We start from the raw sequence: 20,269 nt of genomic DNA on the forward strand, positions 1-20,269 counted from the left end.
TATGGTCTGTTACGGAAGAATTCCAGTCATTACAGTTTATGGATTTATTGCTTGCTTCTCATTCTAACTTGAATAGCTTCTCTTCTCTCACGTTTCTTACTCTATTTTCTTTAATTTTTATTGTATTTCTTCTAGTTTCATGGTTTTTCCAGTATACTTCCTGTTCTTACGATGGGTATATCTGTATGCTGAAAAGGGTGGTTTATCAGGTTGCCACTTCATGTAAAAATACTTTCCGTTCAGGTACTTGGCATCTGGGGTTACTAAGTAGTTCCAGTTATTTAGATACTCCCCGCCTTATAAATACACACACACACACAGTCTGAATACTTTATTAGAGATAGTCATTCAAATTAAAGGTAGTCTTTCAACCACCCATTGCTCTAAGCTGGTGTATTTTGCCTTCTTTGGGCCAGAACTGTCTAATCTAAAAACTTATTCCTCTTTTGTTTGATTGGTTCCCTTTGTCAGTTTTCATATTGAGCATAATGAGTTGGTAGCCTAATAACTTCCAAAGGTTGGCAGTGATTTTTTTTAAATATCATTATGAATTAATGGGTTTATAGACCCTTGTGTTTAAAGCCCTTTTGAAGGGAACTTAAATTTGCATTCAGTTAGGGATTAGAAAGCAAGTGTGAAAACTATTAAAAACTGATTTTGACTATCATATGTTTATAATACCTGAAATCTTTTATAATAAGTTATATAACAATTAACCATTTGAGTTGGTTGTAGTAGAAAGTAACGTGTCTGAGGGTTTTGTATTTACAATCAGTAAATTCATTTTGTTTGGATTAGGGGCATAATGGAACTCTGTGTTAAGGGAGGCTTGCCAGACAGGGTGTGGTCCTAACCTTGAAGCAACTGGATTTATCAAACAGGTGCCAAATTTTTAGGCACTGGAGTAGAATTATACTTTTGTTGATAATGGGGCTATGGTATTCTTTGTGGAGTCTAGCAAATAGCTGTGGTAAAGGAGACTCCCAGGGAGTATGGAAATGAGACTTAAGGAATAATTTGTTATCTGGCAAGCATGTGTTACATATCTCTTGCACTGTACATAGATTATAATGAAGCTAATGTTTATTGAGTAAAATTTATATGCCAAGCATTCTGCACATACATTCGCATCTCATCTTCACAGAAACTCTAGATTTTGGGGTTGTTATGCCCATTTTACAGAATGAGAAAACTGTGGCTTATACCTATTTTGCAGGAAGAAGAGACTGACACTAAGTAAGTAACTTGTCCAAAGTCACAGTGCAGAAGATTCAAACCCAAGTGGTCTGATTCCAGAGCCTGTGCTCCTAACCGTTTTGCTTGAGCTACTACTTTACCTTAAATTTGAAGCTTAGTTTGGCAATAAGCGGTGAGGACCTCATTGATGAGACATTCCTTTGGCATGTCTCCTTGAAGAATAAGAATATGGTCCTTACCGAGTTGAAAGATATTGACAGCCAGCTTGGGGAGTTTTTATTATTTGGTGGATTCCCAACTGGATGACTGCACAGAACTGTGCAAGTAAGTTAACTGTCTGTGTCTGTGTGTTGAATGAATAGTTTTCACTTTTTACTTGTTATTTTATAAAGACTAAGTGACACTTTGAAAGTGAAATATGTTTGGGAGCTATTAATACAGCAAAGTGTTCCTGAATATAATACATATAGCTAAGGGTTAGTAAATTCAACCAATTTTTAAATTTCCTAAAGACCTTATAATTTTGTTAGAGTAGAAAAAAGGCCTCTGCTTTACCCTGAGTACCCATGTTTTTTCCACACTAGAGCAGATTTGAGGAGTAAAATGATAAGTTTAGTTTTGGACATGTTTTAGACACGTTGACTCTGAGAGCCACTGACATGGACTTATCCAGTAGGCAGTTTAGTGAGTGGATTTGGACATTAGGAGCTGAACTAGAGAAGGAAATTTGTTTTTTCTAATTTGATATATGTATTTACTTAGAAACCTGGGTTCTAGGGAATTCCCTAGCATGGCGGTCCAGTGGTTAAGACTCAGCGCTTCCACTGCAGGGGACACGATTTCCATCCCTGGCCGGGGAACTAAGATCCCGCAAGCTGCGCGGTGCGGCCTAAATAAATAAATAAGAAGAAAAAAACATTAAAAAGAAAAAGAAACCTGTGTTCTGAACTATTACAGCATAAAGGATTTGGGTAGATTTAGAGGCTGTGTATTGTAGTCATGGACACAGAGTCCTGATTTAGGAGATGAAGATTCTAGTTGTAATTCTGTTAATGCTTTCAGATTGTGAGACCTTGGACACAGGACTCAGTTTACTCATGAAAAATTGAATCATTGATCTAGGTGTCCAGTCTAATCTCTTGCTGAAAAAATTTTAATACACTGAGGCTGTGTTATTTAAGTTCCTCTAATATGTATGGGTGGTACCTCTGGATCAGGAATTAGAAAAATTCTTCCCAAGAACCACCTTGGTGCCGTAGGCTGTATAACTACTCAGAGAAGAGGAAGAGCAGTGGGATAGAGTGAAAGAAGACAGAGGGTCAGAGGCCTATTGAAGCCAATAAAATAATGCAGGAGCTTTCCTTTACTTACACGTTTTCAGTTTATGAACTTCTGTATAGAAATGAACAGAATAAAGATATCTCTTCCTATCCTAACAGAGGCTTAGTGATCATGGGCTGTCATTTCAGTTTTGGTTGATTACTGTTGGTTCCTAGTGTGTACTGTAAGATATAGGTATGTTGATTGCTTGTCCTTATTTTTGAGACTAAAAAAAACATTTGGTAAAGAACAGTAGCACTGTGGAGGTGCTAGTAAGAAAAGGTTTGTGACTGCAATGAGAAAGAAAGTGAAACTTTACACAGATGTGTTCACATTGGTCATTGGGACAGTGTCACCTTTGTATTTATGAATAAATGGATTTTGGAATAGTCTTTTGGAATCTAACCTTTTACAGAGAGACTTTTCTATCAGGAAACATCCCTTGATTCTGGTTATACTTTCTTACTGTGGTTCTTTAAGTTTAGAATAATGATTTCTGTATTATCAAAAGTATTACAGTAATTCTTTCAAAGAACATATATAGAGTGTAAATATCTGTGATAGTTTTTCAAAACAATATCTGTCATTAATGTTATCCTTTTTATTATTAGTATTATATTATTATCATTAATCCTTTTTATTATTATTACCAAACCAAACAGGTTTGGTAGGTACAGAAGAAACTTTAGACAATGGTTATTTACCCAGAGAAGTTTTGCTCTAATTATTGTGGTGCCTGGTACATAGCTTTGCAAATAATAGACACTGAAACACGTACTCAATTGAATTAGGGGGACATAATTTTCAAGTGTGAGACAGTGTACAGTTAGTGCTAATTTGGTGGTAGGGGCAGTAAGTGCTGTATTTTTGAAGGCCCATGTAGGTCAAGGCATAGAGGTCGGGAGGCTCTGTGAAAGAAATGGGACTTGAGCATTGAAGGATAGAGAAGATGCGAATGGGAACTGAGAAGTGGGAGGGGAATTCCAGGAACGGGGGCTAGTAGAAGTTGAAAACAGAGGTAAGAATGAATGTAGTTTGTGTGGAGGACCTAAGAAGGAAAGCCTAGTACAGAAGAATTGGGTGAGAGTTTAAAGGAAAATATTGTATGTATGTTTTATGTTTCTATGTCTGTCTGATGAATTTTGGTCAAAGTACTTTCCCCCGCACCAGACATGGTGCAGTACTCAAAAACTACCTAAATAGTAGTGCTAAAAATACTTTCCCAGTGTTGGAGTTGAAGTCTTTATTAAAAGAGATGGAGTGGGTGTGGGAAACTGCTGGGTTAGAATTTAGTGAGTAGAAATATTGAATTGAATTGAATTCTTAACTCTTTTTTTTTGATTTCCTGTTAGGGAAACCACAGTCATCTATGATGACCCCTAGAGTCTGCAATATGTAGGAAATTGGCTTTACCGAAATTAGGAAAATGAGTATGTGATTTAGCTAGCACTTACTGGCTGGATTTAAGTTTTCAGGGAAACTGATTCACGAGATCAGCTTCATTCCTGAACTTGTCTCTTTAAAATTAAAATTGTAAATGCTGTTTCAAAGAACTAGATGTTACTTAATGTGATTATTTTCATGTTTTGTCTTTTCATGTCGTATTTATGGCCATAACCGTATGAAGCAATATTTAATAAAATTGTGATAAACTTTTAATTTCCTTTTACTTTTGTTAGTAGTGGTAACTTTAAAAAAAAATGTTAAATATGCAAACATCTTTGGCAGGCACTCTTTAAAGCTTTTCTCCCTCTGCTGTGAAATTGTTTTCACTCTTAAGTTGCGTTTCTGTTTTTCTATTGTAAAGTGCACTTCTTTGCATGTTCTAATTTGCCATGACGTGGTCAAGTGCTGTTTCCTTCCTGTTGCTTGCAAGCCTGTGCTAGAGATAAGGATACATTTCAGTGCATTAAAAAAGAAGCCACCGAAGACAGGCTTAAGCATGGTAAAGCATTCTACTTATCAGAAACCTTTTTAAAGAACAGAAAGAGTGAGCTTTATTTCTGCTTATTTTTAAAAGCTCTTAAAATAGTACTATTAAACTTTAAATGTATTAGACAGATTTTAAATCCTTATATATATTAGGCCTAACAAGGATACTGTGTGAATGTTTCTATTAAGGCAAAAATATATGTTATGAAATTACTCATGGAGTAGGAATTCCTATGTGTGTGGTTTGCTAGGTTAGTAGAAAGAAGGAAATTGTTTATATATCCTTTATTGCAATTACAAAAACCTAGTTATGGCTGGGTGGATTTTTTTTTTTTTTTTTTTAATAAATAGTACTTTGTAGTTTAATGGGGGTTGAGGGGGGAGAATGGCTTCATTTTCAGTAATGAGAGGTGATCTGATCTTAGCAGGAATGAAATCTTAAAAGAAAATATATGTCTAGTTTTTTAAAAAAAAAACAACAACCCTGTATTCACGAGTCATGTTGGTTTTGTTTAAAAACATTAACAAAAAAATGCTTTGGAGACATTGCTGTCTGTATTAACTGTTATATTCAAAATAGTATGATTGCTTTCTCATAACTAACTTGTGTTTTTCAGGTCAAGAAGTTCTAGAGAAGAAAAATTTCAGAAAAATTGCCTCAATTTAAGTAAAATCCCAGTGAACCAAGAAAATTTGAAGCACCTTCCCTAAAGAAAACCTGGTATACAGTAACTTCACAGACTTAGCTTGGGTTATTTACACAAATTGGTCACTGGACTCTGCTGCCTGGTACTTGAACCTGTTTGGAATTTTTCTCATGTGGATCTAAGGGGAATGCTTTATTATGGCTGCTGTTGTCCAACAGAACGACCTAGTATTTGAATTTGCTAGTAACGTCATGGAGGATGAACAACAGGTATGAATGAGACTCAGAGAAAATTGGATTTTAATAAATTTATTATTTTGCTTTTTCTATTTGTCTCAAAATTATTTCCTTTAAAAGGCAGTAGGAGAAACTTTATTAATGTAAAAATTTAGATATTAAAAATGTGGAGGTAATGTGATTTTATGTGTTAAGTACTAGTTAGTTAATTCATTAAGAAAGAATCTTATCCTTAGCTTTGATGTGGTAACAGGGATATAATACTTCTGGGGTTAGCTTGTTTTTCTGTAAAATGAGACTTAACAGGAAATACCTTAAGTAATTATTTCAGAGTACTTTGAAAAGTTCTAGATGACATACTGACAAGACATGTAAATTTTTTCTTAGGACCGGTGATTGTAATAGTTGCTTGCAATTACACAGTTTTAATATATGTGGTTAATTAAGATTTATAATCCTGGACTGTTCCTTCAAGGGGATGGAAAGATGTTAGCAGTCTCATTATCAGACATCATTTCAGTCCAAAGCATGTGACTCTGAGGAAGTTACTTCTCTAGATCCTGATTTCCTCATCTGCTGAATGAAGGGATTGAACTGAAGAATTTCTAAACTGGCTTTCCTTTATTGAATTTATACAAGATGTGTAAATTACTATTTCTAGAGTGTAAGAAAGATCCAAGAGATAATGAGAAAAGGACTGAGTTAATTCTGGTCTCCCCCCTCCCCACTAGAGGTTCTTGGGACTTTATAACTTACTTCATTTTGAACAGGTTATTTGGGAATGTAAGACGTGATGTGAGAGAAATCGTATGTTAGAAAGATTCATTGTACTGGGAAAAATATTTTGAGGGCTAGTAGACTTAAAATAATGTCTAATAAAGTTGATTTAAATATTGAAATAAGCCTAATCCTAAATATCTAACTTTAATAGGCCAATTATAATGTATCATGCTTTTATTCTAGGTGATTCTTACTTTTGGCAGGGTATTGTAATTTCTTCGTTCTTTGTATTGTACTGTTGAGTGAAGAGACAGAAAAAAACATTTATAAATAAACCTACAAACGGTGAGAATTTCGATTAAGGTGCTGTAAAATCAAGGTGAGCTTTGGCTAGGGAGGAAAAAAGTGTGAGGGAGAAGATTGCATCCCAATTAAAAATAGTTTATGGATTTAATCTAGGGACAATAGAAAAGACATTTTAGAAGGAGAAAGTGTTTTGAATATGTTTTAAAACAGTATGTTTCTGTATACGTTAAGGTTTGAAAACTGTGTGTTTACTGTGCAGCCCTTGAAGATGAAAGATGTGGTGAGGTTTGTTCTTGGGATGTGGCCACAGGGGACGGCTTTGACACTCTTTAACCATAAGAAATACGTTTTACATCATGGTGCAGCATTCATACATGTGTCTATATAGCCTTAGAAAAAGTTTTCCAAGACAGTACCTACCCTTACCATCTATGATATACTTAGTTTAACTTGGAGAGGTTATTAATGATTTTGGATAGGGAGATGTACTCATACCTTAACATCAGAATGCACGTATATATTTTTTCTTATTTATTTATTTATTTATTTATCTATCTACCTATTTATTTATAAAAAGTTATTTTATCTAACAAAATATATTAGTTTTTTCAGATATTATTATAAGGACTTAACAAATGTGAAACATGGGGCAAATACTATCATCCCTATTTTACAATGAGGAAATTGAGAGAATAGATAGGTTGAGTGACTTACCCGAAGTCATACATACAGTTGGTAAATAGTGGAGCTACAGCTTGAACCCAAGCAGTTTGACTCTCACTAATGATGTTGGATACTCTTGCCATGATGTATGCTGATTGTACTGTATTATAATCAGTTGGCCAGGTTTAGGGTTTTTCCATCTGTGGCCATGAGCACAGCAGACTTAACTTGATGCTTGCAGGGGTAGATCCAGTAGTGTCAGATTTATTAGCATCTTATCTATTAAGTAGATGTAGCTCTACTTTGTTGTTTTTTTGTTTCCTTAAATTTGTTTTTGGTATAAAAGTCATAGCATGCCAATTATAAAACAAGTCATCTAATAGAAAAAGAAAGTAAATAGTGAGAGTCTCTTTTCACTTACTGTCCCTAATCCTGTTCTCCCCAGAAGATACCAGTATTGACTATTTGATGTGTAAGTTTTTGGACAAAGGCCTAAACAAAAGAACAATATACATACATACCAACCTATATACACAGGTTGTTTTTAAGATACAGATGAAAGAATGTAATATCTTTTTTGTGACTTATTTTCACTTAATGTATTATAAATATTTGTGTGTTTGTATGCTGGCTTTGCATCATTTATTTTTCCACATGGTGGATGGATTATAATTTATTTTACCAGTATTTGATCATGGACAGTTGGCTGTTCCCACTAGATTACTAATATATTATAAATGAATATCCTTGTTTGGGAGGCAATAGACCTATAATGGTTAAGAGCTCAGATATTGGAGTCAGAGCACCTGGATTTGAATCTTTGCTCCACTACTTATTATCTCTGTGACCTTGGGCAAGTTACTTAACCTCCCTGTGTCTTAGTTTCCTTATCTGCAAAACACGGATCATAATAACAGACTTGATATTGTAGTTAGGGTTGTGAAAATTAAATGTGTTGATGTATATAAAGTTCTTAGAACTATGCCTGGCACATAGTAATATTTACTGAGCACTGTCATTTTATTACTTCACACGCACGCGCATGAAGTGTGTAGTGTATCTTTGTACACTTGTGTGACTATTTCTGTAGTAAATTTTTAAAAGTAGAATTACTGAGTTTACTAAGAGTATATTCAAAAAACTGTATCAGTTTCTACTACCACTAACAGTATATTTCCCAAACCATCACTAACAGAAATCCTTTTTTTCTTTTTGTTCAGTCTTTGGGTGAAAAAAATTCCATTTAAAAAAATTACATTTTACCATTTAATTTGCATTTTCTTGACTACTAGTATTGAGGTTGTGGGATTGTTCCATTAGCTTTATTTATTGTTGATTTGAATTTTCTTTGAATTAATAGTATCCTTTTGCCTGGTAGGAGTTCTTTATATATTATGAATTTACATCAGTGTCATTGTCTTCTAATTCATTGTACAGTTAATGGTTAACTCTCTTTTTGTGATATGTGATGCAGATATTTTGTCCCAATCTGGTACTGTCTTTTAACAATATGATATCTTGTGCCCTATAGAAATTTTAAATATTTATGTCATAAAATTTACCAATTTTTTTGGTGATTTTCGTTTAGGAAAGCTTTTCTTACCCCTAAAACTATTAAATATTCTCTTATATTTTCTCCTAGTATATATTATAGGTTTAACTCCTTAGTCCATATGAAATCTACTTTTTAAAAAAAAAATTAATTTATTTTATTTTATTTATTTTTGGTTGTGTTGGGTCTTCTTTGCTGTGTGTGGGCTTTCTCTAGTTGCGGCGAGCGGGGGCTCCTCTGAGTTGCGGTGCGCAGGCTTCTCACTGCAGTGACTTTTCTTGTTGCGGAGCACAGGCTCTAGGCGCACGGGCTTCAGTAGCTGTGGCTCGCGGGCTCTAGAGCACAGGCTCAGTAGTTGTGGAGTATGGGCTTAGTTGCTCCGCGGCATGTAGGATCTTCCCGGACCAGGGCTCGAACCCGTGTCGCCTGCATTGGCAGGCGGATTCTTAACCACTGCACCACCAGGGAAGCCCTGAAATCTACTTTTGTAGGTTGTGTGGTATAGGGATCTGATGACTCTCCTCTCCCACAAATGGGAATATTGGCCCTTCACCATTTATTGAGTGTTTTATGATTTCCACACTTAGACTGCTGCCTCTGTTGTATACTAAATTACCATATGTATAGACTTTAGTTTTGAATTTGCCCTAGTGTATTTTATTCCATTTACCTGTTTTGTGTTGTGCCAATCTCACATTGCTTTCATTAGTATCACTTCATAGATTTGATATCTGATAAAGATATTCTTCCCCCCCCAAAATTGGGATAGAGTTTTGAATGAATTTTAGAGCTGACTTGTTAAGTTACATAACTCTGTTGGGATTTTGACTTCTCAAAGTTAAGAAGTATTTGTATCTTTAAAATAAGTTGTTCTGTTTTATGATCCTATATTGGTTTAATTGGTTGGTCATTAAAAAATCACTATTTGAAGGTACCAGATTAGAATGTATTTCCTGTTTTTAGTTATGGTCTGTGGTTATTAATGTAGTCCTCTAAAAAAACTGACACCATTAATGTGTGGTTGCCACCACCTTGATCATTTTCCCTTATATCAATTACTACTCTTTTCAGAATTGCTTGGAAGAACTTTGGGCAGGGTTGAGGAAAGGGGTGTTGGAAAAGAAATATCAATATTGTTGGTGCTGACAAGCCATTTAGATGTCTGTTCTTGCTATCCATTCCAAACTGGGCCTATTTGTAGGTGAGAGGGAGGTACTTCTGTGGGAGAGCAACACTGTCAGTATTGAATTACAGGATACTTTTATTTGAAAGTGCCTTGGTTTGACCTTATTGAACAGGTATGTTTGCCTGGTGAATGTATGAGAATAAAAAGAAAGCTGAAGGTTGTGGACCTAAGTTTCTAAAGAGAAGGAAACTTGACTATATGCTCAAATATTCCAGAAGTTAATTGAGTGAAAAACAGCTGTTAGTTTAATGCTTTTTATAATTTTGATATATTATTATACTATATGTTTTTTCAGTTGTTGGTTCTAAAAGTAGAACTTAGCAAATCATAGTTATTTGTGCTTAACAGACTTAGCTCACTAGGGAGAACCTTGGTGACATGCTACGGAAAGTAAAACAAATATTTTTATAGAATCCCGTCCCAATGTAAGAAGGTGGTCTTACGACTTTCGTTCTTAGGGTGTAAATTGGCTCACTCTGCTGATTCCTAGAAGCTAAAGTGTAAACTGCTGTCTTTTCACCAAGCTGCCCGTTAATTCTCATTCAGTGTTTGGCAATCACTACCCAGTGTAACAGAGGTCAGCACAGAGTGCTGTGGATGGATACAGAGAAAGGAGCCTTTGACGGCGCTGCAACTTTGGGAAAGCTTCACCATGGAAATTACATTTGCACTGGACCTTGAAGGAAGATCCAGTTTATCTGACAGATGAAGAAGAAGTGTTTCAGAACAGTGGACTGTACCAGAACTTTTGATGCATTTCTCTTGACTGTATAATCAAACTAAACACCTTAACTTACAGTTAGAAGCTTTTCATAGTGACTGTTTCATGCTCTTTTCTTTCTTGTACTACATTAGTTTTGCCAGCCTACTGTATGATTTTCCCAAATGGTTTTCTGCTTCCCTACTGTTTGATCTTCCACATTCATACCTGTTACCTGTTTAAGTTCTAATCATCTTTCAGGATTTTAGGACAAAACCTACTTATTCCAGGAACTTATCCTAAAATCATCCCTTCAGGAATTAACAACTTTATCCTGTTATTCCTACATGACTTAATGTCATTATCATACATTTGCCATGTTAAGTTTTTATATATACATTATTAACTTCACAGATAAGTGCTAAACTACTTGAAGAAAGGGTTGCCTCCCCCCTTAATATTCCCCATGCCTTTAACATAATTTATAATACATTTATTGGTTGAATCCTCTTAAAGATTTTTCTTCCTTCTCTTAATCTTGTTGGTAAAATGGTGTGGGATCTATATCTGTTCTGTTATGGCCCTTATTACATCAGAAGGCCTTTTTTTTTGGTTTGTTTTCTTTTGTTTTTTTAACATCTTTATTGGAGTATAATTGCTTTACAAAGGGGTGTTAGTTTCCGCCTTATAACAAAGTGAAACAGCTATACATATACATATATCCCTATATCTCCTCCCTCTTGCGTCTCCCTCCCTCCCACCCTTCCTATCCCACCCCTCCAGGTGGTCACAAAGCACTGAGCCGATCTCCCTGTGCTATGCGGCTGCTTCTCACTAGCTATCGATTTTACATTTGGTAGTGTATATATGTCCATGCCACTCTCTCACTGCGTCCCAGCTTACCCTTCCCCCTCCCCGTGTCCTTAAGTCCATTCTCTAGTAGGTCTGTGTCTTTATTCCCGTCTTGCCCCTAGGTTCTTCATGACCACTTTCTTTTTTCCCCCATATATATGTGTTAGCATACGGTATTTGTTTTTCTCTTTCTGACTTACTTCACTCTGTATGACAGACTCTAGGTCCATCCACCTCACTACAAATAACTCAATTTTGTTTCTTTTCATGGCTGAGTAATATTCCATTGTATGTATGTGCCACATCTTCTTTACCCATTCATCTGTCGACGGACACTTAGGTTGCTTCCATGTCCTGGCTATTGTAAATAGAGCTGCAATGAACATTTTGGTACATGACTCTTTCTGAATTATAGTTTTCTCAGGGTATATGCCCAGTAGTGGGATTGCTGGGTCATATGGTAGTTCTATTTTTAGTTTTTTAAGGAACCTCCATACTGTTCTCCATAGTGACTGTATCAATTTACATTCCCACCAACAGTGCAAGAGGGTTCCCTTTTCTCCACACCCTCTCCAGCATTTATTGTTTGTAGATTTTTTGATGATGCCCATTCTGACTGGTGTGAGGTGATACCACATTGTAGTTTTGACTTGCATTTCTCTAATGATTAATGATGTTGAGCATTTTTTCATATGTTTGTTGGCAATCTGTATATCTTCTTTGGTGAAATGTCTGTTTAGGTCTTCTGCCCATTTTGGGTTGTTTGTTTTTTTGATATTGAGCTGCATGTGCTGCTTGTAAATTTTGGAGATTAATCCTTTGTCAGTTGCTTCATTTGCAAATATTTTCTCCCATTCCATCAGAAGGCCTTTGAATGAGAGGTGATATCCTGCCCCACAACTCTCTTGACTACAGTACTTTTTTTTTCTGGACCTATGTGTCCACATTCTCACTTAGTGCATGGGCAGTGTGGCATGTCACCACAATTCCAAGACCAGAAACAAATATTCATGGAGTTCTTTTCTTGAAAATGTATTTAGAACTATTGTGTTAAATGTGTTTAGTGAAAACTACCTCAAATAACTTAAAATTTGTTATTGAAATTATCAATAAGTAAATATCCATTTAGAGTTTTCATGTTCCTTGGGAGACTCGTTCAAGTTGTAGAGAGGGAGTTTTTGACATGGTTGTATCTTGAGAACAAGGTTGTATTTTGTAGACTGAGAAAAATACAGATCACATCAACCTGCTGTTTTTTAGCTGAAATGGTAAAATTCTGTTAGGCCAGGGAGTTAGTGTACCTTAGAGTAGAAGGAACGTGTTGACAGTATTCTGTGTGTAACAGCACCAGTGCTGTGGAGACAGGAAGTTGGAATGATGCTACTGACCTGTGCGTGGACATGGTAGATCCTCTGTTATTTACATACAGTTCCAGATTATATTGACCAGTCTGTCTGTTCCTGTTGTCCGCATTCTTAATCTTGCCAGGTCAGATTTATCAGACCCATTAAAAGTTTGACCATCTGTGAAACTAACATACAGAGATTGCTTGTTTCTTTTCTGTACATTTGGAAAAGCCTTCATCAAAGGAGTTATGCCATAGAGCCCCCATTACAAGCCTTATTATCTTCGGGAAAAGTCTGACTTTGCATAAGGCCTAAGGCCCTCTTCAGGTTATGTGAAGGGCCAACCCTGCCTGTGGCCTAGAGTTTGGCCTGGCTTATCTCCCTGCCAACTAGCGGCAGCAAGGAAGCTGATGGTTGTTAAGAAAGAAGAGTTGGTGAGGGGAGCAGGAACTTATTATCACTCTCTTTTGCAGAGTCTTCCTCTAAGTGTCCCCCAGCCATCACACAGAGAGGCTCCATGACAACGTCTTAAAAATGAATATGGGTGAGATCATTGCATAGGGTAGGACATGGACTGGTCTGGCTCCAGAAGCATTCAGTGCTGAATTTTAGTAACCGATGTTTACTTAGCATTTTGTTCTGCGTACTTTGTGCTTTACAGGGATTGTCCTAGTTAATTCTTACAACAATCTGATGAAATAGGTATTCTAATTCTCACTTTGCAGAAGAGTAACGTGAGGTTCAGAGAAGGGGAGCAACTTGCCTGTAAATGCTAAAGCTGGGAACTGCAACCAGCTTGCGCCTTAAACAACTATATGTGGATAATTCCAGCCACGAATACGTGTAAGTGGTAAAAAAGTAGTTTTAAATGTGGAAGACTTATTATACTTTGCATTTGTTATGTTAGCAAAAAGAAAATGTTATTCATTCTAGTTAATTTGTTAGTGTAGTTACAGGTTGACAGTCTTTGTGCCTGATAAACCTGTGTATTTCTTTTTTTGAAACAACAGTTTGTTTTGTTTCGTTTTTGCTCTTTATTTTTTATTTTTTTTTGGCCGCACCGCACTCGGGATCTTAGTTCCCCGACCAGGGATTGAACCTGGGCTCTCAGCAGTGAAAATGCCAAGTCCTAACCACTGGACCGCCAGGGAATTTCCTAAATAACAGTTTAATTGAGATATAATTTATATGCCATACAACTCACCTATTTAAAATGTGTAATTCATTACACATTTAGTATATAAACGGAGTTGTGCATCCATTGCCATAATCAGCTTTCAAACATTTTAATTATCCCAAAAAGAAACCTCTGCTCATTAGTGGTTGTGCCCTATTCTTTCCCCCACTCCTAGCCGTTAGCAACCACTAATCTACTTTTTGTCTCTATGGATTTGACTATTCTGGACATTTCTTATAAGTGGCATACAATATGTGATCTCCTATGACTGACTTCTTTCACTTAGTAGAGGGTTTTCAGGGTTGTAGCATGAACAAGTACCTCCTTTTTGTTATTGAATAATGTTCCATTGTATGGATAATACCACATTGTATTTATCCACTCTGTATACCTTTCAGAAGAAGCTATTTTTTCAGTGAGGTTTGTTGGTCAGTTTTTTTTGAGGATAGACTTAGCAGTCTCTGTTCTCCCAGATAGTACTCCGTCACCTAGAGCAACCTTGCTGAGTAAGTAAGGAAATTAGTACCTCTTTGATGTATCTCAGTTTAGCTATGTAATCTTGACATTTTTTGCCCCCTTTCTATTTCACTTACCACGTAAAGGATAAGCCACTATATGTACAGGTAGTGTTACTGTGTTACTGGCCTTTCCTGTTTTTAAAGCCATGGTCACCTTCAGTACTATTTAGAGAATACTGATGAAGATAATGTCCTTTGATTTAGTGAAATGAAAAGAAAACTGATAAATTAAAAGAAAAAAAAACTGATTGTTAATGGTTTGTTAAAGTGTGAATTTAACAAAGTGATACCCTTAATAATGTTCATAAATCTAATATGCCTAATATTAAATAAGTTAGAATACAGGCAGGATTTTTTTTTTAACATGGTTATAACCAAAATTCTCAATATTAGGCAATTCTTTTCTTGGAAAGAAGAATTGTAATGACTGGTGATACGTTCGTGAGCTTATCTGTTTCATCTGTTCCCACCTCTTGTCAATTGAGAGTCTTTGTGATGTAGCATCAAGAGTATCAGCTTGGGGACAAGGCTCCACCGCTTACTAGCTGTAGCTGTATGATTTCAGACAAGATTTTAAATTTCACTGAGCTTTTTTTTTTTTTTTTTTAACATCTTTATTGGAGTATAATTGCTTTACAATGGTGTGTTAGCTTCTGCTTTATAACAAAGTGAATCAGTTATACATATACATATGTTCCCATATCTCTTCCCTCTTGCATCTCCCTCCCTCCCACCCTCCCTATCCCACCCATATCTCTTCCCTCTTGCATCTCCCTCCCTCCCACCCTCCCTATCCCACCCCTCTAGGTGGTCACAAAGCACCGAGCTGATCTCCCTGTGCTATGCGGTTGCTTCCCACTAGCTATCTATTTTACGTTTGGTAGTGTATATATGTCCATGCCACTCTCTCACCCTGTCACATCTTACCCTTCCCCCTCCCCGTATCCTCAAGTCCATTCTCTAGTTTTCCTCCACCAAAAGTGAAAGTTACTTCCCAAGGTTATGAGCAGTCAATGTTTATGTAAAACATTTAGCAAGAGCGTAGCACAAAGGAAGTAGTCAATAAATGTGGCAGTTGCTGTATTAATGACCTGAGGTAAATCAAGAAAAGGCATTAAAGTTTGTACTGTTTCACTGTGTACTCAGTATCACTCAGTTGTTTTGGATAAGTGAGGTAATGAAGGCAATTTTTATGACTTGGTTGGCAGTTAGACAAATACATTCACCCTTTTTTTTTTTTTAATGTTTTCCTATTTTTTCTTTGATACTTGAGAATGACTGACTTGTTTCTAGAATAAGCCAATAAACTTTTCATTCAGGATTTTAAAAATCTGGGAGATTCATTCTGTAGGGGAGCACTCTCCTTTAACATTGTAGCATGTTAAGTTTATTTTGATGTAGTTTGATCTGGAGTTCAGTTTTTTGGAGTGACTCTAATTTCTGTCATTGTCTATGATCATCTAGTGTGACTTTTCATTCTGGAAAAGGCTTTGTTGCAGCTAAACTGCCTCTATTCACAAATGCCCTGGCTCATTTTATTCTCCGAGTTGTGCATATATAAGATTCTTGTCAAAGTTCATCTTTTAGAAGTAGGAATTACCTCTTTAATTATGATTTTACTTAAATTCTTTGAGTTATACAGAATCTGCATGTTTAAAACATTTATCAGTCTGGTACTGACTGTTGTGATGTTGCCTAGTTAGTTTGCAAGTAAACATTTAAACCTGGTTAAAATTTACTACACCTCCTAAAATTTACCTTTTTTTTTTTAACCTCGTAATTGATTCTGTTCATACTTAGCTAGCCACACACACACCCAGCCACCCACCCACCAATATATTAAGCTTTTAAAGTGGGCACTCTAGTAAAAAAACTAAGATTGTTTTCAGTGATTATTTTACTTTTTTGAGATGCATGGCCAAGTTGTAATTTATCCTGACTGAAAAAAGAAAACTCTGGGCAAAGACTAAAGAAGGCCAATTGTCATGAAAGACCTAAAATGAGATTAGACTTAGCTAGATCAACTCCACAGGGGTTTACAGTGGAATTTCAGACATTATCTTGGGGAAGTCTGGAGAAAAGGCCATTTTACTTAGACCTTTCTGTTTTTCATGGTGCTGTGCAAGAGAAAAGGCTTCTTCAGGAACACTCATCTCTACTGGAGTCAACAGAAATAAAACAAAAATTTTCAGCTGTAGCTCTAACACAGTGTACATTAAGAAAAAAAAAAATATATATATATATTCTTAAACCCACACTTGAGCTGAGATGAAACTTTTATTATGACTATAATTTATCTGTAGGATCCTGTACTTGTGGACTCTGGAGTCAGCTTGCCTGGGTTCAGATTTCAGCTCTGCCTCTGGCTGACCAGTGGCAACAAAACAACAGCACAGTGTTGTGGGGTAACTGGCATAAGCGATGTGAAGTGCTTGACATGGTAACTGCTTTCATCATCACCACCACCACCGCCACCGCATTAAGAATATCGTTTTATTTTTACTTCATTCTGTTTTATTTAGTGAGGAGCTCTCAAAAACAGAGACCGGAGGATACAACATTGTAATGAGTTCCTTTTTAATCAGATTAAGGAAGGACTTTGACTATGTTAATTACCAGGAATTTGAATCATTTTTCCCTTATACAAAGCCACTGGCTGTAACGTAATATTTATCTACATCATGGTATAAAAGGTATGTAATGCATGAAAACCAAGGATATTGGAGAACTGAGGGGACTGATAGAAGCATGTATTAAAATTTTGTGCCTTGATGCTGCTTTGGATGTTAACCTCTGTGCCTAGAAAACATTACCTGCTGTATTGTTGAGTAAAGTGTAAAAATAACACTGCCTAACATTTTGTAGAGCCGTTTATAGTTTACAGAGTCTTCTCCACGTGCGCTTTGATTCTCACAATTCAACCTGCGATACAGTGTTCTTTCTATTTTCTGTAGTAGACTATTATCTTGAATTTATTACTGGATAACTAGAAGCACTATATTAGAATCCTGTAATAGATTCCTAAGGCAGGGTTACAGAGGTACCCAGAGTATTGTTCAAAATAACCTGGCTTATTTACTAAAGGTATCTAGATTCCTATTCTTTTTTTTTTTTTTTAATTTTATTTATTTATTTATGACTGCTTTGGGTCTTTGTTTCTGCGCGGGGGCTTTCTCTAGTTGCAGCGAGAGGGGGCTACTCTTCGTTGCGGTGCACGGGCTTCTCATTGTGGGGGCTTCTCTTGTGGAGCACGGGCTCTAGGGGTGCGGGCTTCAGTAGTTGTGGCACATGGGCTTAGTTGCTCCGCAGCATGTGGGATCTTCCCGGCCCGGGGCTCGAACCTGTGTCCCCTGCATTGGCAGGCAGGTTCTTAACCACTGCACTACCAGGGAAGTCCTGTCCTATTTTAATAACATTCTTTTAGAATATCAGTTAGTAGATGGTTTGTCCTATTATCTATTTATTTCCTCATTAATTTTTTTGACAGAACTTGATTTGTTTGTTTATATTTCTGTTAAGAGATGATGCAGAACTGTGTAGGGATTTTATATACTGCTTGAGCTAGTGCATTGAAGTATTTTTAAGTTTTCGGAATGTTAGTAATCAATATTTGGTGTTTTGTTTAAAATGAAAATGTACTAGTAACAACAACAAAAACCTGAGGAAATTGTCAGGGAACAATCTCCATAAGCATAAAATTGGTAGGCCCAAAGAGTTTCGTGGGTGAGTTATCTTAAACTTTAGTGAATCATTTAAACAGTTTCAGTTCAGAGAGAGAAGTTCCCTAATTCAATTTTACAGAGCCAGTATAACACTGATGCCAAAAACTGGCACAATATATGCATACACACATGAACAACAGGCTAATTTCAAGATGGATATTTTGTTTAACTATATGAGGTAATATTTATTGTCTCTTAGCTTTACCAAGTCCTGTAGGTGATGTGCATTCTCTCTTTTGATTCTCACAATAAACCCTGGTACAGTATGGCAACTGTTTTCCCCATTTTATGAATAAGAGAAGTCTTTGTAAAGAGGAATCTCAAGAGAGGTTTGAATGAAGGAATGAGTATTGCCCAGAAACACAACTGTAAAGTGGCAGCACCTGCATTGGAGTTGAGTCTTTGACTAGAGAAAGTCCAAAATCTTAACTATTATGCTAGGAGAGATATAAGAGATAAAAGGAACTTTGAGTGAAAGAGAGAATCTGGAAGAATATTAAGTAAATAGCCTTTTATAGGGATTACAATTGTGATAAATACAATAGGATTTTTATTTTCTCCCAAATACATTTACATATTAAAAATTTTTTAAATTAGATTCATGTACTACACTTTCAGTCAGGAAAACTGTTTATAAGTTAGACCAGTGTGTTGGGTAATGTGCAGTGCAGCTCCTTAAGACTTTTCTGCCTGATTGCTAAAACTGCTTTTCATTTTCTTTTAAAATAAGACTAGAAGGGATAAGCTCCTATAAAGAGAGCTTGAGTCAGTCAACAGAAGTATTCTCATTTGCAGATAATGAAGCTGTTTTAATGACAGATTTTCAAAGTATGCCAAGAATCTGGCTGTGAAGAATCCTTCACAAGAACTTAGTACTGGGTCCCAGAGACCAGCTATACAATCCTGGCTTGTTTTACGTAATACATTAATTCCTGAAATCATTTAAAATGCACTTTGGAAATTGGTAACAGTGGTAGCTATTGGGGATGGGGAACTATATAGAAAGGGGGACAGTAATGTTTTATACTCTTGGAATATAAATATGTTCATATATAAATCTGTTCCCCAAAATAATTTTTTTAAAATGTACCATGGGAACTTGTATAAAGGATTTTAATTTTGACTCATTTCGTTCACCAGTCACCTAATTTTGTGCGTGTACATCCACCTAGATGTGCTGTGTCTAGAGATTTTCTTTAATTTTATTATGGTTCGTAGGAGGGGATGAAGGAAGACCATCCTAGTATTTGATTTGGTCCCAGTCTCCTCCCCCTAACTGCTCTGCTTTCACTTCTACCTGAGAATAGTGCTCAGAGCTGAGAGAACTAGAACTACAGTGGTTGAAGGCATTTTCAGGTTCTTTTTCTCCCATCATATGGACCTCTGCTTTTTAAGCTTTTTATTGAAGTATAGCATAAACACAAAGATGCACAAATCATAAGTGTACAGTTTGATAAATTTTCGCAAAGTGAACACACATATGTATCCAGCTTTTGCTTTTAGTTGAAGCCGAATGGTTGTTGCTGGGAGTAGATGGTTATGTTTCATGCACCAGTTTTCTGAAAGGACTCTTCTTACTAAAAACAAAACAAAAGGGACTTCCCTGGCGGTCCAGTGGTTAAGACTCCGTGCTTCCAATGCGGAGGGCATGGGTTCGATCCCTGGTCAGGGAAGTAAGATCCCACATGCCAAGTGGTGAAGCCAAATTAAAAAAACAACACAAAACAAAAAACCATGCCTGTCAATGTAAGATTGTAGTAAGCCAAGTCCTGCCCCCCCAGCTTTATTACATATAACATTGTTTAAGTTGTGTACAATGTGATGATTTGATTTGTGTGTTTGTGTGTATATATATATGTGTATATATATATATATATACACATATATATATATATATATATATACACATATATATAGTAAGTCAAGTTTTAAGAGTGTTTATTTTTATCTAAATCAAATATTGAAGGATTTTGATTATCAAAAAATTTCATTGAATGCTTGCTATATGCCATGCAGTATAAGTGATGTATTTACATGTTATTGAATTTTTACAACAACTCTAGAAGATATTATTATTCGTATTTTAGATGGACACAAAAACTAAATCCTAGAGAGACTGAATAACTTGCCTGAGTTCAAGCACCCAGGGCATGGTGTGCAGTCTGGCCTTAAATAGGGTCATTCTGACTCTAGGG

At 36.1% G+C, this 20,269-nt stretch overlaps 1 protein-coding gene across 7 annotated transcripts in view; it reads left to right on the forward strand.

Annotated features, from left to right (window-relative positions):
* The window catches only part of ELF1 (E74 like ETS transcription factor 1), a 104,529-nt gene that overhangs the window by 46,078 nt on the left and 38,182 nt on the right, over positions 1–20,269 (forward strand). For 5 of the 7 annotated variants that reach the window (XM_082365466.1, XM_082365470.1, XM_082365471.1 and 2 more), the window contains one exon: positions 5,067–5,365. In XM_082365466.1, the coding sequence (XP_082221592.1) occupies positions 5,294–5,365 (72 nt within the window). In that variant the 5' untranslated portion in view covers positions 5,067–5,293. Of the gene's footprint in view, positions 1–240; positions 4,463–4,488; positions 4,508–5,066; positions 5,366–20,269 lie in introns of those variants that run through there. The other 2 variants (XM_082365468.1, XM_082365469.1) reach the window with 2 other exon arrangements.

Source organism: Balaenoptera borealis (genome assembly GCF_965194805.1).
Source record: "Balaenoptera borealis genome assembly, chromosome: 18".
Taxonomy (NCBI): Eukaryota; Metazoa; Chordata; class Mammalia; order Artiodactyla; family Balaenopteridae; genus Balaenoptera; species Balaenoptera borealis.